Source organism: Populus euphratica, unplaced genomic scaffold, assembly GCF_000495115.2.
Source record: "Populus euphratica unplaced genomic scaffold, PopEup_1.0 scaffold324.1, whole genome shotgun sequence".
Lineage (NCBI taxonomy): Eukaryota > Viridiplantae > Streptophyta > Magnoliopsida > Malpighiales > Salicaceae > Populus > Populus euphratica.
In genome coordinates, this window is record NW_011500211.1 from 96,570 (window position 1) to 116,954 (window position 20,385).

General features: G+C 28.7%; 1 protein-coding gene across 1 annotated transcript; it reads right to left on the reverse strand.

The window, feature by feature from the left end:
• Positions 1-2,153: 2,153 nt before the first annotated feature.
• On the reverse strand, positions 2,154-4,594 carry LOC105112126 (tetrahydrocannabinolic acid synthase-like). Its single transcript, XM_011007713.1, has 2 exons — positions 4,207-4,594; positions 2,154-3,223 (listed from the first exon to the last, which is right to left on the reverse strand). Exons 1-2 carry the CDS (start codon positions 4,592-4,594, stop codon positions 2,154-2,156), a joined length of 1,458 nt encoding a protein of 485 aa, XP_011006015.1.
• Positions 4,595-20,385: the final 15,791 nt, after the last annotated feature.

Below are 20,385 nucleotides of genomic sequence, written 5' to 3' on the forward strand. Positions count from 1 at the left end.
ACATTAGCTGAGAAAAACGAAAAGGATTATAGATTAGATGCGGATGTCATAAGAAAGACGTCAAGTCATGATTTTTTATAACAAAAAATATATATAAAAAAATCAGAAAATCTTGATTTTTGATAACAGAAAATCTTACTCCGTCAAGTCATGATTTTAGATAACAAAAAAAATATATATAAAAAAATCAGAAAATCCTGATTTTAGATAACAAGAAATCTTCCTCCGTCAAGTCAATAAAAGCAGACAACATAAAAGGAGGATCCACTGTTTTTTTTATATATATATATATATACTGATATACATATAATTTATTGATAAAACCAGAAGACGACGTTGTAAAATCAAAGCAGACAACATAACAGGCATTGACAGCTAACAAAAATGTATACACAAGAACACTGTTATGTATTTGTGGCCAATTCCGACGTCGATTCGGAATACAAACAAATAACATTCTTAAATGCAAGAAAGTTTGACACGTTTAATTAACTAAAACTTTCAATAGACACGTGCATGTTTTGGGCTTATGAATGTTTTTCATCTTATGCGTGTGAAATATCTATACAAATTTAATTATTTAAATATAGGTATGATTTTAAGATATAAATTATTTATATAGGTATGATTTTAAGATATAAATTATATTATTTTTAATATATTTTTTAAGTTAAAATTATTTAAAGAATTTGGTATGAACTCCATATAAAAACTAAGAAAGATCACTTCATTTTTTTTTGGTAAAAATAATATACCTGGATTGATGTTTCTTCAAGTGCTGGTTTGAAGTGCTTGCTTGAGAATGTACTCTTGAAGTGCTGGTTAATTTATTATTGAAGTGCTGGTTTGCTTAAGCAGTATTCAGGAAACAAAAAGAAAAAGAGAGAACACATATCAGAGAAGCATATATGGTTTTAAAAAGATAAAGAAGTCCCAAAAACACTTGCTTCAATAATAAAGCTCGTTGGACTTCTTGTTCATCCACAAATCAAGATCCCTGTAATCCACATGGTCCATTACATAATCATGAACGGGAAAGGAGTCTGAGATTCAGGACTATTCCCATCAATCCACCATAAGGAGCAAGCACTGCAGCAGGACTCTCTACTTCAAACAACATTTTCCATAGCCCCTCGCGTGCAGTATTTTCATTGCCTGAATTCTGGGTTGTGACTGAGAATGCAAGAGCGATGTTATAAGAATATTTCATCTACGTTAAGCTTTAAACATGTTTTTTTTTAAAAAAAGAAGATTATGTAAAGTTTCACAATATATTGTAAACTTTTAAAATATTCTTCAAAATCAATAAAAATAAATAATAATTCATAATACTTACTATAACATAAAAATTCAAACTTCCTTTAAGACATCAAATTAAAGATTAAAAGGCAAAAAAATATACCAACAAAAAATAAAAAACAGAAACTCTCAATAAAATCAATATGTTAACAAAAGTTAAAAATTTAAAAATAATATTAAAAAAAAATGAGTTCAACTTCGTGAATATATATATATATAAACCATGCATTGATTTAGGGTTTGAAGGAATGGAAAAAGTTGAGCGCACCATTTTGCTTGATTTTCTTGCTTTGGCTTGTTCAGAATTGAAGTTTCAGATGGTTTGCTTATATAAGAATTGTGAATAGTTGACCCTGAGGTTGAGCTAACTAATCCTGACATTATCTTAGCATTTATTATTACTCTGCATTTTCTTTTTTATCTGATTTGTGCAATGAGACATTGACTTATGACATTACTGATATAATATAATTATAAGAATGGTTAAAAATCTAAGGAATTTCATATTTTTCTAATCACACATTTAATGCATTAAATGTTTAATTATCTCATTGTTTTAACAAAATATATTTGACAGGAAAGTGAGTCGGTGTGACGGGTTGCATATTTTGCTAACAGTTCTTTTTTTTTTTTTCTTTGGTAATAATATTCATACTATAAGCATTACGCAACATAGAAAAGTTCAGCATCACTAAAATCATATCAAGTACTTTCTTGCAACATCTTAATGCAGCATCAAAAACTTTTATTTAACATAATCTAGAAAGATAAACTATTGAAAGAAATTGAGGTCAGAAACTAGACACTACTGTGATCCTCCAAGGAACCTTTCTCTGTCCTTGACCAATGTCTCTTCAATTTCTTTTCCTCATATGATGAGGAAGAGTTGGGATGCTCTGTTCATGCCTGAAGAAGTTGTCAGGATCAACTTTGGTCTTCACCCGTACCAGTCTGTAGAAGTTATCCTTGAAGTACTTGGTGCCCCAACCACTTGCTTCTGGAAAGCTTGTGTTATTCTCCTTGTTCATTCCCAAATCAAGGTCCCGGTAATTGACATATGCTTGTCTTGGAAACATGGAAGCACAAGGTTTCATGTACCTGTAAACCATCCTAGTCCAATCGGTATGTTTTCTAACATTTTCTTTCGCATCTCGCCAGTTGGCAAAGTACTGGATCATGAACAAGGTACATTTTCTATGAGGGAAAGGAGTCTGAGATTCGGAAATTTTGCCCATGTTTCCACCATAAGGGGTAAGAACTATAGCTGGTTTGTCTTCTTCTAACATTATTTCCCATAAACCTTTGAGAGCAGTTTCAGGTATAGGTTGTCTAACAAAGTCTGACTTGGCTTTGAAGTAGTGCTTCAATATATTTCTTCTTTGAAGTAGAACTTCAGGAGATGTATTGATGGTGTAGCCACCAAGAAAAACAGTAGAATCGATCCAGCTTGTTTCGATATACTCCTGTCTTGTCAAACCCAGTTCAGGAAAGCTTTCTCGCATTACTTGGAGAAGTCTGTTGGCATCACCAAGAAACAAGGCATCATAGGAAGTCGTTATAGTCCTTCCACCTTTGTTACTGACATTAACTGTCTGTATATTGACCCTGATGAAGAGATCCTCGTCAAGTTGATCAGCAACCTGTTGCCATCTAAATAAGATCTTAGTAGCACCTTGCTCTAAGGACTTGGTAACTGTAAACATGGTCACAGTTGATGGTACAGGGACCAATTTTATCTTCCAAGCAGTAATTATCCCTAAACTGCCTCCTCCACCTCCTCTAATTGCCCAATAAAGATCTTCTCCCATAGTTTGTCGATCAAGAACTCTTACATGAACGTCAATTATACGCGCATCAATGACATTGTCTGCCACCGCCTGGAAGTTAAAATTGGTTCCCGTACCGGCAACCGTGACAATATTTACTGTTATCAAAACGTTAGAACAAGGTGCTACTAAGATCCTTTATAGATGGCTTACAAAGTTAAAATTAAAATTAAATTAAGAGAGAGAGAGATTTCTCGATGCATTATCTAATATATATCACAATTAGAAAATTATCAAATACAAAATAATATTTTAATAAATAAATAAAAACTCATCAATAAATTACATCAATTTTTATTGATAGAATATTTCCTTCCTATTTTTCTTAATATACATTGATATAAATTTTTTTGCCAATGAATACTGAAAAAAATTAAGTATTATTGTTATAGATGGAATTATGGAGAAAATATATTCTTAAATAGTCCTTGTCGGTATATCTATTAATAATATTTATGTTATATCCTGACATACTACCCTCTTCTCCTTCTTTCTCACTTTTTTATTTCTAGAAAAAAACACACAACACCCATATATATTATCACAAATAAGCCATCATCATTACAAATCTAGTCACTTGAATACTAAATTTGTCAGCAACTTTGTTCTAGTTCAAAGTTTTTTAGATACTCACCCCATCAAGTAACAAAACTATCCCTTTTTTTTTTTGTGGTAACCCATTTTTATTTTTATTTTTTTCATTTTGATGTAATATATGTAATTTGCTTATATGTGTACTTGTTTTATAATGTTTTTTCATGAAAATTTGTTATATAATTTGTGCATGTTATTATGGTTTATTTAAAATTTTAAAAAATTATACTTACTTGTTATTTAATGAAAATAAATTTAATTTTATAATTTATATATTTTATAATAAAATAAATTATCAAACTCGGACATCATATTTAATTTTTTATTATAAAAATAAAAAAATTATTATTTTTAACACAGCTAGACCAATTAGTCTGGTAACCAGGCTTTGGCCTTTGTCGGCGTGTACGTGTGATATAGTTCACGCGTGCCTGCAAAGTGAAAGAGTTATTAAAATTGAGGGGGAAAGGAAACGCAAAGAACGTGCTTGGAGCTGATACTTCGTTGCTGGCGTTCCTGGAAGAAGATTGGCGCTCTTCTTTCTGCTCTTGGTCTCCCCTCTCATCTGCACAGTGAGATTTTCTGCTTATCTTCCCAGTATAACAATAAGGTGTGGGACTTTGTGATTTGGTCGGATTGGGACACCTGCCATTGCTGGACTGTTGGTGGTGGTTTCCTTGACGTTTTAATGGCGTCTTGTGGGATGAAAGAGGACTTGAAACATGGGGTGACCTTGGCTGTGGTGTTGGGTAGGATGGGGACACCATCATTTCGCTCTTCTTTCCTCTTTTCGCAGGCAGATTTCCAGTTCCAGAGGAACAAGAAGAAGAAACAGTGCATGTAGAAATGGCATCGTTTTCGAATGAGTTGGTCATTCTTCAATTTGGACACTGAAGTCCTGATATCTAGCAAGTAGGCCCTTATTGAAGGAAATTTCTTCTTCTTTTTTTTTAACTTTTTCACCTGGATTAAGCAATTGAACCCCTGCATTCCAGCGCTATTTACAAAATAGTCCTCGGTTCAAATGTAGTTCTTAATTGATTCCTTAACTTTTAATTCTTTCAAAATTACCCCTGATAAAATCAATTAAACCACGTATTGTACCCCTACATTTTCACTTTAGTCCCTGGACTTTAATTCTTGTAATTTGACACAAATCAGCCCCAGAAATTTTAGTATTTCTTCAATTAAACCCCTGATTTCATTATTTAAACTAATTCCAAGTTCAATTAGGTCTCTAAACTTATCAATTTTTTTAATTTCTACTAAAATTGACTTTTATATTTATAATTTCATCCTTATTAATCCTCAAAACTTTCAATTTGTGTTGTTTTGATCTAAATTTCAATTTATTTTTTTTCAATTTATTTTTTCCATTTCATTCAATTTTTTACTATATAAAAATAAAAGAGAATAAAATAATATGAATTTCAATTTATTCTTTATTCAATTTATTTTTTCCATTTCATTCAATTTTTTACTATATAAAAATAAAAGAGAATAAAATAATATGTTATGATATAAATAATAAATTATTTAATATGTACATTTTATATTTTACCAATTTTATTGTTAAGTTAAAAATCTCAATAAATTTGAAGGAATTTGCATTTCTATGAAAAATTAATAATGATTTAAAGGTATTTTTAAATAGATTGAATAAGTATGAGTTAAACTAATGATAACTAATTAGTTGGGCATCAGTAATTTGTTTAGTTCATATTATTAATTAATACATGTTGTCATCAATATTCTATATAGGTTTCATATATGTAATGGATAATAGTTCTTGAATGTATCAAGTTTTACCTTAAAGGTTGTGCGAAATAAATTATTGTAATGGGGTTAAGAGTTTTATTAAATACATACAATCGAATCCAAAAATATTAGTGGATGCGGTATTAGATTTTCATGTAAGAGGTGTAAAAACAAAAGTTTTTCAATCTAGATGTTATTATGATACATCTTCTAGAAAAAAAAAAGTTTTTGGAGAAGTACTTATGTTAGTTTGCACATGTAGAATCATATATTCTGTACAAGATTATAATAGAAAGGATGGTTGGGTCGACTTTTAGATCTAGCAATGTGAATGAAATCGTAAATGATAATAATAATCATTATAAGAGTATAATTATAGATGCAATGAGAATAAATTAGGGTGATGCGTGTAAATGTTCAATTGTAGATGAATAACTAATTTAAAGATTTTGACAAACCATTGTGGTATAGTTCCATAAATTATAGTACATTATCAATTGTTACACATGTTTTTACCATTAAGTTAGATTATGGGTGGAACTAGAGTGGTTACGATAAAATTATCAAATGGACAAGAAACATTTTATCTAAAAGAAATAGGCTGAAAGTGAACTTATATGTTGTCAAATCCATGTTGAAACCCTTTGGCCTAGGATACTAGCAAATTAACATGTGTCTAAACCTCTATTAAATCTAATTTGTTCATTTCGCTTGTAAAGAGGATGGTAAGATTTTGTTTTATTATGTATATATTTTTTAGATTGTTGTTTTATATGAAAATATTTAATGTTTAACAAACAATAACTCTCTTTTGCAGGTTACAGTTCATGGATATGATCTGAGACTAATAAAACTTTTTTGTTGAAACTCACATGCAAAATGTCGACTATTAGAAAGAGGCATAATAGCTTGTGGATAGCTGAACATAATAAATTGGATTTTAATAAATTTTTTTATTAAGTTATTATTTTTTTAATTTGTTGATTTTTTTTCAAGAAACATATTATCGCACTCTCATGAGAGCTCGACGTTGCAGCGACCCTCCCTAGAAGCAAGGATATGGTGTCGGGGCTTTTGTTTTTGTAAATAAGAGAGTTGTCATCTAGTATTATGGTCACTGGAAATCCTAACTGGTCTTTCAGAGATTCTAAAGTAAGGGACTGGTTGCATAAAGGGATGGTATTAGCATCCTAGTACGCCCTATCTAATGTAAGCTGTTTAGTGTTTGTTTTGCCTTGCTATGGTGTCAGTGTTATCTAATTAGTTTTTCTAAGATAGATTTGCTATAATAAATTTAACTTGAGTTCAAAGTCTAACAGAAAAAACCCTGATCCATATGGATCATACTTTTAGATGTGTCTATAAGTTACCAATGAAAACTAATATAAATCTCTTGAAATCTATGTTTAATTTAGACTAAATTTATAACGAACGATTTAGACATTTTTAAATTCAATGTGCTTTAAAATCTTATTTTTTTTCTTAGTATTTCAAATGTTTGTGACTCATAAATCACAAAGAAGAGAAACAAAAAAACTAAGTTAGAAATCTAAGAAAATCACAAAGCTCTTTTTTACCTGCTGCTGTCACGTTACTGCTGCTGTTTGCCGCTATGGGAGGAAGGGTCCGGCTACTTTGCTGCTCTTGCTTATTGCTGCTTAAAGTTTTGTCGTCTCATTCACGGCTGCAACAGGAGATCACGATGGGGACACAAAGTTGCTTTGACGAGTTGGTCACAGCGCTGTTGCTGAAGGTTACAGTGGAGAGGCTGAAGTTGCTGAAGCGTTTAGCGCTGTCATGTTAATTTTTGTTGTTGCTGTTGCGGCGCCATTGCAGAGGAAATAGCTAATGAGGGGGAAGAGTGCGGGAGATGAGGAATTACAGTGGGCTGTTCGGGTGAGAGAGGGAAGATCGGTTGGCTGAGGGTGGAAATGGTGGCCTGTTGATGAGAGGGAGAGGGGACAGTGTGTGCGTGGCCAGAGAGAGATCCCTGGTTTCTTCAAAGAGAGGGGCTAATTTGTTTTTTTATTTTAAAAAACGAGCCGGGGTTACGGCGGTTAGGATTTTTTTTCTTAATTTTTATTTGTTTTTTTTTTTCATTTGTTGTAGCTGAGATATTTTTAGATTGCATTAATTATATATGATTCAATAATTATCTTTATGATGTATTATTTTTAGCTAGATATTATTATGACTTTACCTGATTTAGTCTCTATTTTTTCAATTCCTTCAATGAAACTAATTACTTTTCAAAGTTTAAAATTGATCTTTAATTAACCTGATAAATTCTTGAAATATTAAATTGGATCCCTTGAATCAGACTGGCAAAGTTAGGTCAAGATTCTTGTCATGGTAGGATTCTCTACTTTCATGTTAAATTTTCAAACAAAAATATCTTGAACTTCTGTTATCAAAATTAAAAAATTCAATAATTCAAATTCATTTATAAGTATAGGTTTACAACTTTCATGAAGAATTCAAAGTGAGATAAATTCATTTTGAAGAACAAAATTGCAAAAACTCAAGCTGGAGCATTTCTCAAGGCAAGATTCTTTACTTTCTCATTATATATCTAAATGAGAATATTTTGAGCTTCTAATATTAAAATCAGAAGTTTCAAAAACTCAAATTCATCTACGCATACAAGTCTGTAACTTTCATAAAGGATTCAAAACGAGATAAATTTATTTTGAAGAACAGAATCTGGCTGCAATCTAGTTGGTCAAAAGGATCTCCTAATCTAATTTTGGAAATTGACAACGCCAGGCATCCCAATATGACTGAGGTTTTGCCATAAAAATAGTGAGTCCTATGATCTAAAAAAGGTATATGTCATTTCTTCAACATATCATGAGTGACAGAATATAGCTGTCATGGTTAGTTATTATACAAAATCAAGTCAGAATCAGAGTCTAAGTTGGAACAAAAACTTATAACTCCAGCAAAATTAGTTTTTGTGTGTGCAAATTTTAAGGAATTTATCTAACCTTAAAGACCAGATAACTAAGGAACGAATTTAGCATTATGAAGATTTCTTATTAGTCTAAGAAACCTAACAATTTTGGCAGCAAAATAGGAAGGATAAAAAGAGTAGAAAACAGCTCAAATAGGATTCTAAAAACATTTCTTTCTTCTTTGCTTTTGTTAATTTTCTAGCAAACATGAGCTACACTCCCACACTTGGTTCAAAATAGGTATACATCATCTCTAGTATGTGGGGTCCAAAAATGAGTAACAACACATATAATACTATTTAGTATGAGAGATACAAGGATGATCATTTGACCCATCTAAAACTCAATTTGAATTTGTAGTTGAAGGCTGGATAGTCTAGTAGACTCAGTAGAGATCGGGTTTAAGATAACTTAAACACTACAATTGAGGATATACAGATGGGTCGTAGTGTATCAACCTTTTATTCCTTGCAATTGGGTTTGCACTCCCAATATCTAGTTGTCTAGGCAATTAAGTTAAGGCTTAAACAACCCAGCTTAGTACTGAGATGGATCAACTTTAGTGCATGATGACTTAGCTTAGTCAATTTATAAGCAATTATTGTTAACCCTTAGTGGTTTATGTGGTTTGTTGCATGTGTGTGGCATTATAGCCATTGTCCACACTTTTAAGCATCTAAAAATTAAAAAATACAGCAAATAAGGAATTTTTGTTTTTTATCCATGGAAAAAGGCGAATGAGAGTCGTCATATAACACTTTGATCACTAGATACCCTAACTAATATTAGGGATCTGGTATAGAGACTGATTGTGTAATGTGAAGGTATTAATACCCTAAATATATCATACCTAAGGTAAGTTGCATTGTTTAATCGTTTAATAAAAAATATTAAGGTCATGTTGTGTTTTCTAATTATTGATTTGTTTACGGGTTAAGTAAAATCCTGCTCAATAAGAAGGTCCTTATTTTATTAGGTAAAAATCTAATTGTTTTAATGTCTATAAAAAATATATTTTAATATCGGGAAGACGTTTTACGTATAAATTCATAATCCCAGATACTAAAAGAAAACAAAAATATTTTTTAGATATTTTTAAAATATTAGCTTAGTTCTCATGGCTTTAATAAATTGGTTCTTGAAGCCAAAAATATCCTAAACATTTTCTGTAATTTTTTTATTGTATGAACATACAATATGATTTTTTTAGAGACATAGCAGTATGCATGAAAACAAAAACACACACACACACACACAATATATATATATATATCTTATTTTCCTTTATATATTTTTTTTTGCAACATTTCAAAGAGGACTAGGTATTTTAATATCGGATCTGGATCTTTACAGTATCAAAATACAAATTGATATTAACCCAAAATTGTAAAAGATAAAAAAACTTGTAAGACAATCCCAAAGAAGTTTTTCAAACGATTTGGATTTAAAAAAAAAACTCCTTTAATATATAATATTATATTATATTGTGTTATATTATACTATATAACATTATTATATCATTATGTTAGGATGGGCTTGGTCCAATTACATTGGGCGGAGCCTACCCTGACTGGGCTGAAATCAGCTTAGAATTATTTAGGCTGAGTTTGATCTAAGGTATTGGGGTTGGGTTGAGGGTAACCTAAATGTGTTGGGCTGGTGTTACCTGTAGGAATATTTTTTTTCTTTTGGATTGGGTCGGACCTGACCTAGCTATTTTAGTTTGGATCAACATTATTTGGCCTAGTGAATAATGAAATAGCTCTTCATTGTTCGCTCTACATGGCAGTAGAGACGAGAAAATGAATAGAAAAAGAAGGAGAAGAAGGGAGTTGACCTGTTGATGATGTTGACAGGAAGGAGAAGAAGGGAGTTGACCTGTTGACGGTGCTAGTGGCTCTTAGTGGTGGTGATGTTGTAGTGAATGGTTGTTCCAGAGGAAGATTCTTCTTTTTTTTTTTCTTTATTTCTATGATTTTTTCTTCCTTCGATTTTTTTTCTTTATTTCTCCACCCTCTTTCTATCTTTCCTTTTCCTTCCCTTCTTGTTCCTTCCCAATCCCTTTGTTGCTCTCCTCTCTATCTCTGTTTCTGTAACTTTTTTTCTTGGCTTCTTTTGTTCTTTTTTCTTCCTTTTTCCTCTCTATTTGAGTCTCTCTTCTTTTATCTCTCATAGTTTCTCTCTCTCTTTTATGTTTTCTTTTTTTTTTTCTCCTTTACTCTTAGCCTATTAAGTGGGGCATTTTAGGATAGGAAAAATGGGAGCCACCCTACCTCTATCCAATCATGTAGACAAGGTAAGGTGATTGGGGTGACCTTTATACAGTCGCCTCAACTGTACAATATGATTGCTTGTCCAATTTTCATCATGATGGCAGGTGAGGGGTACATGTTATGTCAAGGTTTAGACAAGATGGGGGAGAGAAAGAAATAGGGAATATGGGTGCTGCAAAGAAGAGGAAGAAAAACCTTTTTCCCTTACCTTTGCACATCAGGGAATAAGAAAATATACATTACCGTTCAAAATAATATTATTTTGATTTTTTTTAATTTATGAATAGTACATGAAACTATGTTGTTTTAGCGCTAAAATATATTAATTTCTGAATCAATCTTTAAATTTTTGATTTATTCACTTTAACTATAATGAAATATATAATATGATTGGAAGATTTGTTTAATTAATTAAACATTTAATGTCTCGAAGTTTGACTATATTGCATGGATTATGAGTCATTCAAATTTGTTTAATCACATTGTAAAATCACGAGTAAATATCTCACTTCACAAAACCAGCTACAAAAAAATTTAATTTCCTGTTGATTGTTCATAGCTCCTCTATAAAAGAAATCCTTGAGACATCAATTCTTGAAGGCAAGCCAGAGAGGCAAGAAAGCAGGAAAAAAGGTTCCTTCAGGATCTTCCATGCTTTCAAGACTTCTGGTCCTACTCCTAAATTGTCTCTCAAAATATTCAGAAACATCCTTTGTATACTCCACAAAACTCTTCTTTCACTGGTGTCTTACAATCTTCTGCTCAAAACCTCAGGTTCACCTTGCCTTCAATACCGAAACCCGAGTTCAAATCTAGTGTGTGTGTATGTTGAATGATCCGTTGAATCTTGGACTATATAATATGATATATTTCTCCATCATTAAAACCCTAAAAAAAACTGACTTTTTATAATAAATTGAAGCAGGTAAGTATTTATTTATTCCACATGATATATTTATTTATTTCATATATATGACACCGACTTTGCTTGCAAATAGTTTAGTTGGTTAGTGTGCATATTTAAATCTAGAAGTCATATTTATGATTAATTTTTTTAAAATAAAATAAAATAACACTATAATAAAAAAAAAAATAAAAATGAAGCAATGCTAAAATAAAATAACACTATAATAAAAAAAATAAAAATGAAGCAATGTCTAGCGCCCATTCACACTTGGCTCGCTGTTTTCTATCTCTCTTTTTTTTTTAGTTTTTTTTTAATTCTAAAATTTTTGTTACTGGATTTTTTTTTTAGTTTTCAAATGATTTTTAAATATTATTATAAATTGATATTTTAATATTAATAATCTTATTCAACTAGCTATATGTATATGATATGAAATTAAAATAATAATATTAATATTAATAATAAATTGTTCATGAAAATTTGATTCATATATATTTTTTCAATATTTAAATTTTTAAATAAATTCTGAACTTGAGTTTGTTATATTTATGATTTTTATTTTTTTAATCACAATAAAATATGAACATACTATTTTGAAATTTTTTATTAACTTGACGTAACAATTATAAAATACTTATTTTTAGTAGAAACAATAATCTTAATTTAAAACTGGATATTCATTGAGATAAACAAGAAATTTATTAATAAACAATTATTATAAGGATTTTGTTTTTTTCAAAATGATTGTATTTATAAGTTCAATTACAGTACCAAAAGCTTCTCTAAAACCTAAATATTTTTTGATGTGTAGAAATTTGTTTATTCTCAGCCGGGTCATGCATACAAATAAGTAAATTATAATCATTAAAACTTTAACTTTACTATGTATATATTACCACAACCGGGCTAAACCCCATTTAGTAAATCTGCGTCATTTGAGCCTTTATTGTTACAATAAAATAAATCATTATTTGGGTCTTTGTGCCTGTCCTCAACATGGGATAAAGCCCATTTGGAAATCTTGTTTTGTTTTTACAGATGAAGGAAAAATAATTGAAGATCCTTTTCTTTTTTAATTTTTCTTTTCAATGATTTGAGTATTTATAATTTAGGTTTTCACATGATGAGATTAAGTCTCTTTCATGTGCTTTGAAAAACACAATCTAATTTAAAACAAATTCTTTTGGGATTTTTTAATCAAAACTTAAAATAATAATATGTAGAGTAAACTCACTTATCACATGAATTAAGGTCTAAAATGTTGATAGATGCTTAGTGAAATTAGTTTTTCGAAAGGATTTAAGCTTATTGCTTGCTAGCTACCTCACAAGGCTCAGGGATCAATTTAACCGGGTTGTGCATGCAGTTTTGAGGTTAATTTCATTTTGGACCCTTAACTTTATATTTTAAACATTTTAGTCTAATCTTGATTGCACCATTTAATGTTATTTTTTGTGCCATTAAACAAGTTTTTCCTCCGAAGAGTCAAGTTTTTCTATTATAGTATACCTCAAAATTATTTTTCATGATGTTAAAAAAAGTCTGGAAATAACTTGGAATTTGATCCCAATTGTTCCTCCAATATTTGATATCTATAATTAATCACTAAATATCTGAAAAATTAAGATTTATATTTTTTTATCCAAAAACATATTCTCAACTTATTTTTGATAAAAAAAAATCTTAAAAATCATGATAAACTTATCAATAACCTTACAAAAACCAAAAAAAAAAACATGCAAAAAAATCAAAATTAACCAAAAATAAAAAATAAAGCAAAGATGAGATCTTTTTTTTTCACAATATTAAAAGACACAAAAAAAATCTAATATGAACTCTTTTCATTAAATGAAACTATTTGACACAAATATTAACTATTTTTGTGGCTTAAATTAATGCCAACATCATTTTTGTCTCTCTAGTGATCTCTCTATGTCTCCTCTTTCAACCAGAAACTAAAAATTAATAAAAATAAATTTTTATATCAAAATTAAATAGAAAAAAAAATCAAAGTTATTTTTAAAATTAAAGGACTAAAGTATATGTTTTCCAAAACTTCTAGCACGTAATCTATATTTGGTGGTGTGTTTTTAGTTTTGACCTTAATTCTTTCTATTCGTCATTTGCTTAAAAAATTCAAATTAATTATTTTTCAATCAGAATCAAATCATACAAAATAAAATTAAAAGCTAAATAAGATTTTTAAAAAGTAAACAGAGCCATCTAGAATATTTTAATTTTACGAGGGGATGAATAATGCTGGCTAGAATAATATTTACCTCACACGTTTTAATTTTTAAGTAAAGAGATGCCTTTTCTCCGGCCACCACAACACCAATACAGAATCTCCATTTCCCACCCAAAACTTCGCCAACCATTATCACAAAGTCACAAACCTTAGAAAATCACTAAATTTCAACTAGTCAACAGAGTTTAACCAAATCCGCTGTAGGGGCATTGTAGATTTATTTTCAAAGGTTTCCTAGTTGATTGGATTATTGTTATTTAACGTCTGGTGAAAGTTATTGCTCTTTTAATCTTCAGGAAGAGCAGCCAGGCTGGTAGAAGATATCGTTTTTTATTTTTATCTATAAGATCAAATTATTTTGATGCTGTTTTCCTTCATAGGCTTAATGATTTATGATTTGGCTCTTATAAACTTATAGCCAATATTGATAAATATGATCTACGTGAGCTTAGAGAGGAATCCAAATATAACTAGAGTTCAGATACCAATGAAATTGAGTCTAGTCAGGGGGGCTATGTCTGCCGATACTAATTCCACCAGAACACTCATTAGATATGGTGCCTCTTGTTCCTAATCTTCCTGCTGTGAATCTGGTGATTCTTGGCTCAAAAGAGTATGATATTTTATGGCTTAGTAAAAGCCTAGTTGGTTGGATTGATGATGGGATAGATTATTCCCTGATATAGTCGGGGTTGCAGCAAGATGATTTGGTTTTTTCTAGACCTCGTTTTCTTGGGGCTTCACAAGTTCTAATTTTATTTGATGATTTTTATTCAATGATGGCGGCTTTGGTTATTAATTTATCTCAGTGGAACAAGTTCTCCGACAAGGTTAGGCCATGGATGGCCAGAATGGTGCTAGACAAATTCTAAACGTTAATTTGAAGACTAATCTCCAGTAATTAATATTATTTGGGATGTTTGATTAATAAAGAATAAAATTGTTTTTGAGGAGAGAATTATAAACTTATTTGATTATTTTTTTATCATTCTTTATCAAATTGCTATTTAATTATTCATTTTGAATTTTAATTTTACTTATATAGAAAATGATCTCTTAAGATCTTTTGATGATATTAAATTATAATGTAATAAAAAATCTTAGATAGTTTTTAAATTTTTGTTGTAATAGATTAATTTTTTTAATTTTTCATTTTTTATGTCTATATTTTACTTTCATTATTGATGTTATTGTCTTTGTAATATATTCTCATGATAATATATATATATATATATATATTACGCGCAGACAAATTGATTGCTTCGACTACGTGCATGCACCTTGTCATATTAAACTTTTCAAAAGATTGAGAGTAAAAGAAATTCATCGTACAATGCTAGCACTATTATCCTGATCACCTCATTGTTTCAAGATCTTCTACATGTAAGGTATGACAGAGAGCCAACAATTCTTTGCGCAGCTGCTAATTTTCAATAATACTGTTTTTACGGGTTAAAGTCAAAGAAGAAACTTAATTTTCAATGAGATATAAGAATGTTGTTTTTACGTACCGTCCTCCATGACGGAAAGGCATGTCACGTTTGATTTGATTAACATCGGATTGGGATTAAATTTGATTAAAAGGTTCTATAAGAGGTTAAATCATTATAACGATATTAGATCTAAAAGGGTTTGTTTGTTTTTTGTTTTAATTAATTTAAATATTCAAGCTAATTTACGTCTAATTTCACTAATCTCTGTAAAACAATCTTTAAATTAGCTCATAAAATTGTAATTTTATTAGTTTTCTAATTAATTTTGAATTTTCAGTTTTATTTTTGGATTCCATGATATTTTCTATTTAATTTAAAACTTGATTATTTATATTTTGTAAAGGTTAGTTTCAAGCCTATTAATTGAATTGTAATTTTGTTTTGAGGATAAAATATTAAAAGAGATAATAAAATGATGAATTAGAGTCTATCTATGATTTTTCTTTTGAAAATTCTGTTTTTTTTTTTTATCCTTACATTTCTTTCGCTACATCGCCAAAACTCTTGTCAAACTGACCGAATTTTACTTATTTCTATAAGTCTAGGCAACTTTTCAATTTGATTGCTTTGACAACAAAATATTTTATGAAGTATCCAAAAGTTAAAGGATACGTGGATATCTCTGTTTACCTAATATTCATTAATATCCATTCCACCATACACCATACATCATAGATTATAATAGTAATTCATGGTATTTTGCTTCTTCTTTTTTTAATTTTTGTTATGATTTTTTAATTTATTTTTATCGATTTAATCTTTTAAAATTGAGATTATTTAAAATTTAATTTTTTAATTTTAACTTTATACAAGGTTAATATAGTTTACGGGTTTGCCAAGGTAATTTAGATTGTCTTGGTTTACAAGTTTGATAGGTCTTTGTCAAAAAACATCTCAACCCAATAACTTAAACTGTTAGGTAAAGTATCAAGATTGAAGTTTCAAGATATGATTTATATTATTATCTGATATACCCCTTCAAGTGAAAGCCCTTTGAGTTTTAAACTTTTACAAACCCATTTTATTTTGTGCTTAATTTTTATCAAATAAATAAAAATAGTGATATTCAAACTCATAACCGTTTGGTCATCAAGACTCTTATACCATGTAAAAGTATCATCTTGACCCAATAGCTTAAGTTGTGAGTTAAGGTCTCATGATATGATTTGTATTATTATCCAATAGTTTTTTTTTTTTAATTGAACTTAACTTTTTTGTAGTCTATTTTTTCTTATATAGTTAAAAAAAAAAATTTTAAAAAAATTCATGTTATTAAACTTTATAAAGTAACAAAAATTAGAGTGTCAGGAACACATTGCATTATGAATAATAATAGTAATCCACAATGTTTTGCTTTCTTTCTTTCTTTTTTTTCTTCTTCTTTTTTGAATTTTTATTATGATTGTTTTTCAAATTTATTTTCGTCAATTTCTTTTTTTAATATTGAGATGATTAAAAATTTGACTTCATAATTTTATTTTATTTTACCTTTCTATAAGGTTAACGTGGTTTGCATGATTTCTAAAGTAACTTGAGTTACCCTAGTTTACGAGTTTGGTGGATTATTTTTTTTTTAATTGAACTTGGTTTTTTTATCATCTATATTTTTCTCATATAGTTAAAAAAAATAGTTTCATGAAAAATTCATGTTATTAAACTTTATAAAGTATATAAACCCATTTACAGGTTTGACTAGTTGACTTTATTTGCAGGTCTAACAAGTTTAATTTTTTTTCAAATTAGTTTTCTTTTCATTGTTAGATGTTAGGTTAATTGAGAATTTAATTTTATAATTGGTTTTATTTTTTCTTTTATGAGGTTATCACAATCTAAAAACACATCTCAGTATTAAGTTAGTTTTTTTATTTTACAATCATTTATTCTTGTTATTATATAGTTAAATAAAAAATAGTTATGAAAAAAAAATTAAAATCTCACTGGATTTCATAACCTAGTTCATAAATGTCACGTTCTAGCCTGGCTTGTTTGATTCACAAGTTTGACGAGTTTACCCACCAATAGGATATGCTCTTTTTTTATTGATGATCTCCACCAATAGGATATGCTCTTTTTTTATTTATGATCTTTTAATTTTTAATTTTTTAATTTTTTAATTTAATATTGAATTCATTAGAAAGTGAACTATATTATTGATTCTTGTTTGTTGTCTAAGGATAATTGTTTCAAATAAGTGTCTTTTTTAGGTTGATACTCAATTTTATGATCATTTATTTTTATTATATAATTAAATAAAAACATTTATAATAAAAATTTACTAAACCTAATAGAGTCCATGACCCGAGTCGTGGGGGACCGAGGTCAATGCAATCTATGATTGCCTTAATATTTAAAAAACAAAATAATCATTTTGATGTTTTTAAAAAATGTAAGTCATGTTTTATCGATCATTAAGGTTGTGTTTAGACCTATAAAATTAATCAATTTAAGCTGAGATAGCTCTTACACGATTTTATTAAAAATTTAAGTTAAGTAAGAGTTAAGTTGGGAGGTTTCAAAATTAACCCTCTTGATCAAGTTTAAAAACACTATTAAAAAAAATTCTCTATGCTCTTAATATTTTATTTATATTAAAAAAATAATTTAACTCGTAACAGAGCGAAGACCAATATATTAGTTTCTAGCAATATCATCCTCACCTTATAACGTATTACTGTTATTTGTTGTTATAAAATGGAGTATTTTCTTTTAAAATACTATAGTCTCCAACTCGTCAATAATTCTTTGTGCAATTGGTATTATTATAGTTAATTTTCAATAATGTTGTTTTGACTACACATATTTCTATTTTAAAGTTACTTTTAAATGAACTTGATTAACTATTTAGATCAAGAATAATTAATGATATCAATGGCAATATTGATATAAACAATGCCATGAAAATTGATTAGTTATTCATGACATGAAAGCTAATGATGTCAAGAGTCTATGATATTGGCATTCTCAAAGATATTTCAAAGTTTTATGAAAAATTAATTAACTATTTCAGATTAAGAATGGCTAATGATATTAATAAGTTGCATTGATATCATCATTTATGACAAACTTAATTAATTAATCCTAGTAAGGACGACTAATGATACTAATAATATTTATTAGTATTAGCATTACCATCCTAAAGTTTAGAGAAGAAAAGATTTGATTAGTAATCCTAGTAAAGATAGTTGATGGTGCCATTGAATTGGTATCAATATTTTTTAAGGAATTGTCCTTCAACATTAATATATGATATTGTCGAAAAATTGATCTAGAAGGAATAAATCCAAAAATTTTAAGAGGGGATTAGATGAAAAATTATAAAGAATATGATAATATATAACCTTAATTAATATATTATTTTGATTATCAATGTTAGTATTGCTTTTATGATAATTATTTTTCAATCTTATATTTATTTTAGGTCCATCATATTTATGACAAGAGTAATATTTTAGATCCTCTATCTTTTGTGTCATTTAGAGCTAAACAAATATTAACATATTTTGTATCTTAAGAAACTATTATAGCTTACATTATAATAATATCTTTTAAATATAATATCTAAACATAATTTATATTATCATGTATTCATAATTTCCATGCAAGTATTTTTTTTTCTCATTTAAGTACTAGTTAATACTCATTGTTATTATTTGAATATTTGAAAAATTATGGTTGTCCCAATGAGCATCGATGAAAATTAAGACTTATAATAATTGGATCGTAATTGAATAATGATTAATAAAAGTGCATTGGTTGTTTGTTGATAATTTAAAATTTTCTAGTATGAAGGAGAGATTATGTTGAAATTTTAATAAAAATTTTGGTGTAACTTGTATGACTTTGTTTTCAAAAAAGAAAAGATTTACCATGTTTTTGTTTTTGTTTTCTTATTTGCGTGGGTATCCGGGTCAGCTTGCGTGCACCACAACTAATCTCACGCCCTACAAAATATCTTGCAAACCTAGTAGGCATGTAAGATACCGCGAGGGTGACAGACATATAATGTAAGACACCGCGAGGGTGACAGACGTACACACGAGGACTCAAATCCAGAAGCAGCGGAAGGAGATAAACCCCTCTCAATGCATATTTTTGTTTTTTATACTATGATTGGTGTCCGTCCCTAGTGCTAAAATTTATTATCAAAGCATCTTGTTCAAAATTCAAGGATTGGAATATTGATGTGCATTTTGAAACATATTGCAAGGTGGTTTGTATAGGACGGGAAGCCAAGACTAATACTTCCCTACACAAAGAAGAGGGGATAATTCATTGTATGATAGTGATAAAGGTTTCATATCAGATGTAGATATCAGAAGGAAAAAATATAGATAGATTGTATGATAATGAGAGTACCACTTTTAATGAAAGACTATAAGAGAGACGATTGATGGTAATTAAACTTTCAATAAAATTGAGATATTAGGAGCTCTGATTTGGTTCAACTAATAGTTTTATAAAGAACCTTAAGCACATTCATTTACACAAATATATAAATATATATATATATATATATAAAAGAAAAATCAGAAAATCTTGATTTTAGACGATAAAAAATCTTACCCAGTCAAGTCAAGTCATGCTCTAGAAAAGCATAATGGCATTGACAGCAGACAAAAACCCTGTAGACAAGAATACTGTTTTGTATATGTCATTATCAATAAAAACAAATACCCTTCCCAAATGCAAGAGAGTTTGACACGTTTAATTAACTAAAACTTTCAATAGACACGTGCATGTTTTGGCCCATCAAATATTTTTCAGGAATGGTTACCTATACATGTCAAATATCTATATCAATTTAATAATTTAAATTTTAAATAAAATTTTTAAATATAAATTATATTTTTTAAATTAAAATTTTTTAAACTTAAAATTTATACATATTCATATTATTTTCTATTTAAATTTTCACAAATAAATAATAATAATAAAATTTAAACTCGTTAATACTTAATTATTAAAAATTTAATATCATATTAAAAAATTATATTAATTTAATAATTTAAATGGTTAAATAAAATTTAAAAATA

What these genes read in the sequence shown, in the direction of transcription:
- LOC105112126 (XM_011007713.1), bottom strand. Translation starts at nt 4,594, where the DNA reads ATGACCAACTCATTCGAAAACGATGCCATTTCTACATGCACTGTTTCT. An exon ending in CAACGAAGTATCAGCTCCAA is followed by an intron (nt 3,224 to 4,206) that starts GCACGTTCTTTG and finishes TTTTGATAACAG; the next exon opens with TAAATATTGTCACGGTTGCC.